This window comes from Zootoca vivipara, chromosome 10 (assembly GCF_963506605.1).
Source record: "Zootoca vivipara chromosome 10, rZooViv1.1, whole genome shotgun sequence".
Classification (NCBI taxonomy): Eukaryota; Metazoa; Chordata; class Lepidosauria; order Squamata; family Lacertidae; genus Zootoca; species Zootoca vivipara.
The window spans coordinates 51,913,840-51,926,064 of record NC_083285.1 but is presented as its reverse complement, the minus strand read 5'-3'; the positions used below and the strand labels follow the sequence as shown (position 1 = coordinate 51,926,064).

At 43.5% G+C, this 12,225-nt stretch overlaps 1 protein-coding gene across 1 annotated transcript in view; it reads right to left on the bottom strand.

The window, feature by feature from the left end:
- The window catches only part of DGKI (diacylglycerol kinase iota), a 246,116-nt gene that overhangs the window by 69,519 nt on the left and 164,372 nt on the right, over nt 1–12,225 (bottom strand). The window contains exon 22 of the mRNA XM_060279941.1: nt 5,760–5,860. Within this exon, the coding sequence (XP_060135924.1) occupies nt 5,760–5,860 (101 nt within the window). The remainder of the gene's footprint in view (nt 1–5,759; nt 5,861–12,225) is intronic.

The window sequence follows — 12,225 nt, the reverse complement described above, 5'->3', positions numbered from 1 at the left end:
GGACACTGTGGCCCCAGTAGCTGCCAGAGAATGCCACATACTGCTTTTGTGCCATCCTGGAACTGTGTCACTGGGGAGAATGAGGAGAAGACACAGGTCAGCAGTTGGCAACGCATTCATCATGCCATATGGTTAGACCTAAGCACAGAAACACTCCTTTGGGACAACCAGACTGGCATAGACACTAGGAGGTTTGTCTTCTTCTTCCTTCTGGAAAATCCAGAGCAGTAGCTTTTCTCTGCTGAACATCAGGCTCCAGCTTCTAGCTTTGGTGCACTGGCTTTACAGACTCTGAGCTAGAGGTCTGAGTCAGACCCTCCAGATCTATATTTGGGTACAGCTGCTTGACTCTGCCTGGCCTTGCCAGTGGCATACAGCTGGCAGTTACTATATGAGGCCAGGATGGGGAACCTGTGGCTCTCCAGATGTTGTCAGTCTACAGGTCCCATCATCCCTGTTCATTGGCCGTACCTGTGGAGAGACACAGGTTCCCCGTTCCTGATGAAAATGCTACAATTAAAATAAATTACGCAAACTGAGCCTATTTGTATAGACTGGCTTATTTCACGTAACTGCCACCAGAATTCAAGTCACCCAGGACTTCTGAGGAGGAAAGGATTTGACACTTGGAAGATACAACAGCAAAGTCTTCTATGGATAAGCCAAGGGGATGAATGAAGCCCCTTCTGTCTGGTGAATAAAACTCATTCTCAAGTGCTTTTTCAGTTTCTGATGTTTCACCAAGTACTGACCACACATTTTTGAGCACATGTCGTCAGCCATTAAGACAATAAGCCTCATTTAAAAATTAGAAATTTAAGATTTTTGTTACTTTCTCCACTAATTCATTTTGCTCCCCTCCCCTTTGATGTAACACAGGCATCCCCAAACTGTGGCCCTCCAGATGTTTTGGACTACAATTCCCATCTTTCCCGACCACTGGTCCTGTTAGCTCGGGATCATGGGAGTTGTAGGCCAAAACATCTGGAGGGCCACAGTTTGGGGATGCCTGATGTAACATTTACCTATACAGTGGTACCTCGGTTTATGAACACAATTGGTTCTGGAAGTCTGTTCATAAACTGAAGCGTTCATAAACTGAAGCGAACTTTCCCATTGAAAGTAATGGAAAGTGGATTAATCTGTTCCAGATGGTCCGCGGAGCACTTAAACTGAAGCGTTCATAAACTGAAGGTAACTTTCCCATTGAAAGTAATGGAAAGTGGATTAATCCGTTCCAGATGGGTCCGCGGAGTACTCAACCTGAAGCGTACTTAACCCGAAGCATGGGTGTAATTGCTTCCGGTAGGCTGTTCATAAACTGAAGCGTTCATAAACTGAAGCGAACTTTCCCACTGAAAGTAATGGAAAGTGAATTAATCAGTTCCAGATGGGTCCGCGGCATTCGTAAACCGAAAATTCGTAAACCGAAGTGTTCATAAACCGAGGCTCCACTGTATGGAGATTTTGGAAGTCATTCCAAAATTACTCACTGGGTGGAAACTGTTGTATCAGAAGAACGCTTACCATTAAAGAACAAATGAACTAATCAATTTGGTTGGACAAATTCATCTTTGGGGAATGATTTGGTTACAGTGAAGGAACTTGGATTGGATTACCTCTCAAGCATTCACAGACAGACAGACAGACAGACAGAAAGACAGACAGACAGACAGACACACACACACACACACACACACACACACACACTTACTGTCCTAAGTGAATACCTGTACCTCTTATAAGAATATTGTTCCATTCTATCACCAAAGTGCTTTGATGGAGACAGAAAGAACTAAAATAAAATAAAAAAATTCTTTCAGTAGCACCTTAAAGACCAACTAAGTTTTTATTTTGGTATGAGCTTTCGTGTGCATGCACACTTCTTTTTCGCATGCACACGAAAGCTCATACCAAAATAAAAACTTAGTTGGTCTTTAAGGTGCTACTGAAAGAATTTTTTTATTTTACTTCGATCCAGACCAACACGGCTACCTACCTGTAACCTAAAATAAAATAGTGGAGTAAGTAACAAAAATGGGGTAAAATAAGGTAAAAAAATTGGTTGTTTCAATATTACAAAGGAAAGTATGGAATCATTTAATTTCTTGGAAGGATTTCAAAAATGAGTTGTCTACCTCCAGTGGAGCCCAGATTAATCTTCTCTGAACAGCATATATGACGAGTTGGATGCAGGAGTAAAAAAAATTCAATTTCAGATGAGACCACTGATAGAATCAAATTGGTATTTCAAGCAAACAAGAAGAGCAAAATTTATTTACTCCGAGTTTGGATGATCCAGGTTATTACGCTGGTGTCGAAGTATTTGATGCTCCATCATGAAGACATGTCTCAGGCAAAAATCTTAATAGCTTTCCTGCTGGGCTCCCAAAGGGATAATAAAATGGCTCATTCTTAAACGGGTTTCTCTGTTATGATTTTCATCATTTACTGCCTATTTAAGTGGGCAAGATTGAAAGGGGAACATTGGGAAAGAGTCATGACCCATGCATTTGGAGACTGATCTACAGCTTTTTCTACAAAAGAGTAACATCCAGAATAAGCTGGACTGGACATTCTAGTAAACCAGGCATCTCCAAACTGCGGCCCTCCAGATGTTTTGGCCTACAACACCCATGATCCCTAGCTAACAGGACCAGTGGTCAGGGAAGATGGGAATTGTAGTACAAAACATCTGGAGGGCCGAGGTTTGGGGATGCCTGTAGTAAACCATGGCTTAATGTAGAGGAAGCCAAAGTGATGCCCTCCAGGTGTTGCTGAACTACAACTCCAATTATCCCATCAGCACTGGTCATGATGGCTTAGGCTGATGGCAAATGAAGTGCAACAACATCTAGAGGGCCCCACATTGGTTATTCCTGTTTTAACATGATGGGAGAAGCCACAGCAAGCCAAAGACGCATGCTCTCCTCGCCCTTCTCACTCCTCCTGTGACACATCCACAAGGACATGAAGCTTTCACTTCCATTTTTGATTAACCACGGTTTACCATTACACATGAACCCTAGGTAAAGGGACCCCTGACCATTAGGTCCAGTCGTGACCGACTCTGGGGTTGAGGCGCTCATCTTGCGTTATTGGCCGAGGGAGCCGGTGTACAGCTTCCGGGTCATGTGGCCAGCATGACAAAGCCACTTCTGGCGAACCAGAGCAGCACACAGAAATGCCGTTTACCTTCCTGCTGTAGTGGTACCTATTTATCTGCTTGCACTTTGACATACTTTCGAACTGCTAGGTTGGCAGGAGCTGTGACCGAGCAACGGGAGCTCACCCCATCACGGGGATTCGAACCGCCGACCTTCTGATTGGCAAGCCCTAAGCTCTGTGGTTTAACCCACAGCGCCACCCGCCTCCCTACATGAACCCTAAACTGCGATTAATCTTAACTGTGGTTTGTTAAGCTAATTTGTCTTCATAACCCTTAGTTTGAAGTGGGCTGGTTTAAAACAAACCACAGATAAGGTGAATCATAGTTTGCCAGGTTCAAATGAAACAAGCTGTTTTCTTCAAAAACTGAAGAAAAGGCTTCCAATACCATCACCACTGGAGAGGGGAGCATGAGTGGGCAAGTCAAAGGCTATTTATTGTTAGATTTATATCCTGCCTTTCCTCCAAGGAGCTCAAAGTGACAGGTACTCCTGCTCTGGCCATTTTCCTTATCTTCTCCACAGAGGTGATGCTCACAGCTGGGAGCAGAAAGCAAGGCTACAGTCCTCAAATGTCTTCTTCCATGTCCCTCCAATCAACAAACATTTATCATGATGTCCAAACTGTCCCATTGTGTTGGAAGTACTGCCGTGCACCACACCACAATGTTACAAAGGTGAATAACCTCTGGTGTTGAAATCTGGCAATTTTTTTTCCTCAGGCAAATGATTTTCCCCAATGAAGAGTTCTGCTCAGCACCATCCAAGACAGCTCTCCCACCACATACCAGGCTGTCGGCGTTAGCTAGCATAATTTCAATAATTAATATGCGTTCTCCCCACAAACCCTAGCAATTATCTTCATGAAGAATGTTTGGCAAACCCATGATGAAGGCTTTAATTTTCTGGGTGGAAATATGTAGCAAGAGCTGGCGCTAGTCTTGCTAGAAGAACCTGCGTTCCCATTATTGAGACCATCATCTTCCAGCTCTGGGAAAAAGTACCAGTGAACAGTGAAAAGGGTGGGGGGGAGCATAAAACTGTCTAAACAGAATAACCATATTTCTACAAGAAGATAAGCAAACCAATTAGAAGATTTGCCATCCAGTAATTACCAGGGAATCCCATATTGTAAAAAAAGGAAGTTGCAGCTTTGTTACATAACAAACAGCCGTCCTTGTAATTGAATATGAATAATGAACCAGATGCATGAACAAGACTCTATTAAACTGTTATCGCAAGCAGCCACATCCTGCACTGATTAATGACTCCGTGCATGTCACCAAGGAAAAGGACTTCATTTTAAGGTGTTGCCGTCAACAGTATCGCCAGATTGGCTGACCTCTCCCTTGGACTTCTGCATCATTGATTGAACGTGACCATTAATTGCTACAGTACTTTCTCCCAGAAATTGTGTATTGCTTTTCTCAGCGGAGCTGTGAAGTTCGAGGCTGATAAGGTCTTAACTGGGAAGCAGGGAAATTAATGGGAATCTTCTCCATGACTACAGGGGTATTTGCATGAGGCCCTTATGGTATATAAGACGTTTGTATTGTTCATATGCCAAAATGGAGCAGAACAGAATGAAGTGTGTGATTCAGCCTTTCGCCTTTCTTTGCAGACTTGCCAGATGTCTCAAGAAAGGGCACCAGCAGGGCATGATGGCAATATCCATATGGTATGGGTTTCTTCCAAACACGTAGCCTGCTTGATCTGAAAAGAGGAGTTGCTACTTTTGCCTTATCCACCACAGCTGTCCGTTGCCACACCAAATCTCTATCTTCGGGGCTTTTATTGATGTCTTGTTTGCTCACCTATTATACCTGTAATCATAGCTGCCAAGTCTCCCGCTGAAAAAATGCGGGATCAGCAGCAGCGCGGCACCGGAAGTCGCTTCTACGCTGGACATGCGTAGAAGCGACTTCCGGTGCCACTCTACCCATGCCTGGGCACCGGAAATCGGGCGGCGCCAGGACCCAAAATGGAGCCTCCTTGGCAGGTAGGAAATCCAGGGGATTTACGGGATTTTTTCCAATCCGGGCTGCCAGCGGGAAATGGTTTAAAATATGGGGGTTTCCCGCGAAAAACAGGAGACTTGGCAGCTATGCCTATAATGATCGCATCTGCTTTGGAGATTGTTTCTTGCAACAAATGACTAAACATCATAGAGGGAATCGGCTGGTTTCTGTTTATGGGAAGCTTCCAACTACAGGAGCAGCATTTTAAAAGAAAACATGCTGGAAAACACAGGGAAAGTCATAGAATTCTGACATATGGCCATCAAGCTTAAAGACCTCCAAGTCCCAAGTGCCTATTTCAAAAAGGTGCCAAGCTATAAGTTTGGAGGGCAGGGGATGCTATAAATGCACACAAATCTTCTTGCCCAATGCTTTCCCTCATAAAAGCCACCTTGCCAGGCATGAGAAATGCACTCAGATTCTGTGGAGCACAAAGTAAAGAAGGCAGGGCCTGGCAGCAAATGGCTGTTGACTAAGCCCAGCCAAAAGTCAGCCCTATATCAAAAGGCTACCTATATACATAGAACACATGGATGCAGTTATACTAATTAGCCATATGTACATATATACTTACAAGCTTCTCGAAGCTTTTCCTTGTCATAATGCAGTCCCTCATAATCCTGTAAACTAATTCTATTCACTCTGATCCTCAGGCGCTCTAAGACGGCATGGGGACTGCAAGGAAAGGCGAGAGAAATGTTAGGCAGGGTCAAGGCTAACATTGGTTTGCAGAAGAGAGAATCTGATTTTCCTAAAATGAGCTGCAATGAGAGAGGAAGAACAGAAGCAAAAAGCAAATAAAATAAAATAAAATAAAATCCCCACGAGCACTGAGCTGCCAATCTCAAAACACGAGCTTTCTGCAAATAAAACAGTTCACCCTTTGATTCAATGGAACAGCATTCTTTGAAGGTCACAGGGGTCAACAAGTCCTTTTGAGAAAGTCAGAAAAGTTTCCATTACAAATCTGGCATGCCTCTGCTGGGTTTTTTCCCCCATTATAAATTTGAAATTTGCCTAGCTGTAGATTAGGGCTTCCTACAGAGGACCTTCTGTGGGAGACCCAGCTGTCTAAGATGAGGGGGGAGGCTACCTGAGAGGCCCTTCTCTGCAGTAGTTCTCAAGTCAGGAAAAGCTTTTCCCCAGAGAGGTTTGTCTTATTATTAATTAATTAATTTAATTTATTAGACACCTTCCCTCACCACAGGAAGCTCAAGGCATCTTTACAAAAATAAAACCAACCAACAAATAAAAAACAACAACCTCATTAAAACTAAGGAGGAGCACAAACTCCCTATTAAAGCAACACCTAAAGGCAGAGACTGTCTGGTCTTGGAAGTGACAGGAAGTAACAGTCAGTAACTACGGGTTAAGTCCAAACTGAAAATACGTATCTAATATATAATTTTCTCGTTGTTGTTCATTACAGCAAGCAATGAGGAGCACAACACATTTCTGAGCTTCAGAGGTTATGCTGGGATTTTAAAGGATTCTAAGAATAGCAAACCATACTAGCTGAAATAATTATGGTTTTCACATTGCTCTGGACAGACAATCATTCCCCAGTGCTAAATAGCAGCTGCCTTGCTGCCCATGTGCCCTCAGATGTCAAAAAAAAAAACACCCTCTCACTATGCAAGGCAAGCTGTCATGATTCGTCTGAGACAGAAAGCTGCACCCATAACTTCCCGAGCAGCTTCAGGGGACAGCTGTCTGCTTTAACTGGCATTCGGACATCTCATCTAACAGGTTAGGATCTACCTGCTGCTTCTTTTGTTTTTGTAGGGAGATCTGGAGATTCAGAACTCTGGGGATAGAGCAGAAAGCAGCAGGCGAATAACAGCAGGAGTGCAAGCCAGGCGATTCAGACCCTTTCCTGACTCAGACATTTATTTAACATTCAAAAAGAAGTTGACTGAGAAATTAAGATCAATATGATGGATGGTGCCATTGCCCTCTAAAGTCGCAGGAGGTGGGGAAGTCAGGGAGGGGAGGCAAATTAAATATTGACAAGACTTTTAAATAATTATATGGGCTACATTATTATTTTTACCTGTGTTGACCTGCGGCTGTTGCATTGGGTGGTGACTGCATGGTTTTGTGTGGTTTCTCATTAGATGGTACAATATGAGATAACGTACAAAAAACATTTTTATATGAAAAGGTGATTTTAAAAAATGCCACAGAGCAGATAACAAAATGAACCAAGTCCTCAGACTTCAATCAACACAAGTGTTTAATTGAATAGTCCATGTCTGAGGAAAAGGAATGTATTCCAGCAACGTTGCAATGAAAAACTGAAAGACTGATGGACACAGAACAAAATGAGGCATGGCAGCTTTCTCACTGCTCTAGAAATTGTCTCTCTCTTCCCCTTCAGAAAAACACCTTGTCACCACTATCTGGATATGTTGGCGTAAGAACAAGATACAGAGATGAGTACCTTATTCTTTTAAGTTTTGAATGCTGCCTAGGCCATTTGGATAACTAGCTGTTGTTGTTCCTCAGAAGACCTGAGGAAACCCATATATAATATCAAATATAAAGCTTACATTTAATTTTGCATCTTTAGGGAAAGGATGTCTACAATAACACTGAAGAATCCATTTTTTACCGCTTCCAGCATTTTAAAGACAGGGATTATATTGGCCGATCAAATTCTAACATCTTTGTTTTGAAATCAATGGCCATTTCTTTCAGAGCTGCCATTTATAATAATAATAATAAATTAATTAAATAATAATAATAATAATAATAATAATAATTTATTTATACCCCGCCCTCCCCAGCCAAAACTGGGCTCAGGGCAGCTGACACCAATAAAATTACAATAAGGCATAAAAAGAAAACAATTAGTTAAAATACAGGTTAAAATACAATTTAGATTTTAAATTTTAAATGCAGTCTCATTTTTTAAAAAGGCCCAAGTCAAAAACCATAAGGGAGGAAAACATAGGAGTCAGACTGAGTCCAGGCCAAAGGCCAGGCGGAACAGCTCCGTCTTGCAGGCCCTGCAGAAAGATGTCAAATCCCGCAGGGCCCTAGTCTCCTGTGAAAGAGCGTTCCACCAAGTCGGGGCCAGTACTGAGAAGGCCCTGGCCCTAATTGAGACCAGTCTAACCACCTTATGGCTCAGGATCTCCAACATGTTGTTATTTGTGGACCTTAAGGTCCTCCGCGGGGCATACCAGGAGAAGCGGTCCTGTAGGTACGAGGGTCCTAGGCCGCATTATTTTATACAGCGCTCAAGCTGAGTGAAGATTTTCTGCAATCCCTTTCAGCCTTATCCACATCCTTTGGAAAGTTGCTGTGAATCAAACTGAGTGGGGAAGAGTGTTGTTACACTCAGGTCCTGTTTGTGGGCTTCTAATGGGAATCTGCAGGAGCAGGATACTGGATGATGGTGGGTCTTTGGCGTCAACCAGTTCTTCTCATGTCTTTTTATGTGTCCACCAGTACTGGACAAGCAAATCCAGAAACTAGGTTTACGAGATGTTGCAGTTATGCAGTTCACTGTAGACTTTGCAGTAATTTCTCAGTCATAAATTACAAATCAACGTAGGCATTTCTGAGACTAAAAAGCCCCTGGGAAATGCAATAGCTATGCATTCATATAGGAGGTTCTGTTTCATTGCCTCCTAAGGAACATGTTAGCAAAAAATAAGTCATTTGTATTAGGCAGTGCTAATGACACTGAACGCTGTTGGAATTCTCACTTGTATGCCAAAGACCCTGCCACAGAATTGGGTTTCCAAAGTGGTGGAATGATAAATTCACAGTAACTTTCTGCCCAGCATGAAGCCTAGAAGTATGTATTCTGGCCGTCAGCATCAGTAACCAATGAGCCAAATGAACACTTGCACAAATGGGTTTGTACACAAGCAAAGCTGCGAACTCTAAAAATTCTTCCCAAGCACGTTTTCCTCCATGCCATGGATATTTTTCATTTATGTATCCGTTTCAATCACTGTGATCCCACTTTGCATATTAACAATTCCCAAGGCAATTTGCAAATAAGAACACCCCCCCCCCAAAAAAAACCTATGCACTGACAAAATGAAACAGATTGTAGCAAATAAACAGATTGTAGCAAAGACACAGCCAAGTTCTTATCTTCCGGGGGGGGGAGGAATGGAGCCACAGAAATCCCCTGAAAATGGGAAGTCCAAAATTTTGGGGCTGCAACAGAAAAGGTCCTGATTTGTGGCCCTTTTGGCAGATTCTTGCTGACAAGGTCTGCGGTGGAGCTCATTTGGAGGAAGCATACACACCGAGAATCAGAATCCAATGCATTTAAGTCCATAATTGAAATGGGCCTTGAAACAGAGTAGTAGCTTTCTTTTTCAGACATCATGTTTAGGATCATATAAAAGACTCTGAGCGAAGCCCCAAAGGAGAGAAAAAAGAATAGAGCAGTAGCAGATACCTCACATCCGGAAGCTAAATGCAGCCCTCTAGGCATCTGTATCTGGCCCTTAGGGATTTCCAAATATATATGGATATATAAGGTCCATAAGGAAATATGGACCTTGGGCTGAAAACACTTCTCCACCCATGGACTAGAAGCCACAATGGAATGTAGGATGCTCCCTTATACAAAGCAAGACCATTGGCCAGCTCATGTTTCACGCACTCCATGTTTTGGGGCAGGGGATATGCTGATGCTTGAGATTAAACCTAGAGTCCACATCTAAAGCTATCTGGCCAAAGAAGATATAGAACAACAATGAGGACTTTGTAGCCCTTGAGATGATGCTGGATTACCAATTCCTATCAGCCTCAGACAGCATGGGATGGTGAAAGGTGTAATCCAACAACATTTGGAGGGTCGCAGAGTCCCAATGTCCTCACCCTGCAAACAAGACTCAGAGTCAGGGTTTCCAGCTAAGGAGCCAGATGAGGTTCTAGGCTCTGAACCTATTGCTGGAGAAAATGAGATCGCTGAGCTTCACAGCCAAGGGTCAACAGAACAACCTCTCATACCTCCAGGGCCTGTAAGGCTGGAACCTGGACCCTCATGGGTGCCTTCCATTGAACCCGAAGAACCAATTGCTTCATCACCAATCCACTGGTGCAGGAAGTACACCATGTACATATGAGTCTATAGAACAGAGGAGTGCCCATCTTCCAGTCAGAGGACTGACCCTTTAAGAATCTGAAGTTACCCATAATGGGGTAGAGCACGGGAGAGGTAGACTGGTGGCAGAGGCTGAAAAAGGCTCAGGTTGCTCTCAAACTTTATCAGAGCATTTGGAGCTATCCGTGGTCCTGAAACTCCTGCTCAGCCTTGCTTCATGGGATCTAGCAGCAGTGCAGAACACAAAAGGGCAGGGCAGCCATAGATCCAGGAGATGAAGAGGAAGCCCACAACGGACCTGAAGTCCCTTCTCCCAATGTGCTAAAGCATATGAAATCTACAGCAGGCCAACAGCCTGAAGTCCATCTCCCTTCAGGGGCCAGCTTCCTCTCATGCCCACATGGGGAAATGTACCCAGACACACCGCTCTGACAATATGACACACACTTGTGTTGAAGCTGCGTGACTCTAGCACTACCTGGTTAATTATCCAGACCCTGTGGAAATACTGCTGCTGTAGCAGCATTTGGGATATGTCTTTCTGCCTCCACTGACATGCAAAAAGAAAAGAAAAAATGAGAGAATCCAGGCTAGCGGTTGAACCCAGAGCACTCATCTGACATCTAAACAACATTTCTGCCACAGCACCAGTTTGATTCAGCCGGATGAAAACTTTTAATTAAAAACACACCCTTATTCTCCTTCCAATTATTTACAAGTCTTGTGAACCATATCTGATCCTTCAAGTGTCTGCGAAAAGTCAGACAAGGGAGGAATTCAGTCACAGATTTCCGACAGATTTTTTAAAAAGGGAAGAAAACAGCCTACATCACATCCCATTGAAATTCTAACTTAGCTGGTATGATTCAGTGAGAAATCTGCCTCCATTTAAAAAACAAAAATCCCCCGAAATTAAACTTCAGTAAATGCAGAGCTCCCCTGGGCCATGTTTGCAGTGACAGATTAATGAATTACCTATCTTCTGGAGAAGAAATAAACATGCAAAACTAATTAAATCCCCTTGCCTTTAGAACAATAGGGAGAAGGAAAACAGCGGCCACAAAAGAAAAATAATTAACCTTGCTACCGAGATTTCGTTGTCAGAGCTTAGAAGTGATACATTAAAAATGAGGCTCTCTTTGACGATGCTTTACTCATTCAAAACATAAATAGATGCCATCAGAGGAGAGAGAAAAGAGTTTTGAGGCATCTTAAAGACAATGCCTCACGTCTCCAAAAGGGTATGGGAGAATATGATGCTAACAACCAATACCAAGATGAAGGTCTACCAAGCTTGTGTGTTGAGCACACTGTCCTATGGAAGTGAGTCGTGTGCAACTTACAACTGCCAGGAGCAACTCTGCAACACCTTCCTCGTGTGTTGCATCAAAATGATTTTGGGCATCACATGGCAGGACAGTCTCTCAAACAAAGATGTGCTCTCCCAAGCCCACATTCCCAATATGTTTGCACTCCTGTCTCAGCGATATCTATGCTGGCTTGGTCATGTCCACAAAATGGAAGGTGGCAGGATCCCCAAGGAGCTGGCTACAGGCACCAGACCTGTTGGCAGACCAACTCTGTGTCACGAAGATATCTGCAAATGTGACATGGAGGCTGGAAACATCAACCCCACCATGTGCATCACAGTGCCTACAAACAGACAGACAGGTTGTGTATCCACAGCAATGAACAGAGGAGAAATGACCGCCGGACGGAGTTCACAGAGAAGAAATGCCCTGGTGCCTCTGCAGCAGCACAACCGGATGCATTCATCTGCCCCAGCTGCAACTAAACATGTCTCACCCATATCAGTCTTTCCAGCCACAGCAGGCACTGTAACTCTCCAACGGTTTGACCCCCAAAGGCACACTCTTCCGTTGTCTCTTGAGACACAGTGCAGACATACAGAATACTTGGCCAAAGTTTCTCCACAGATTCCCTCTAATTAAATTACACATTT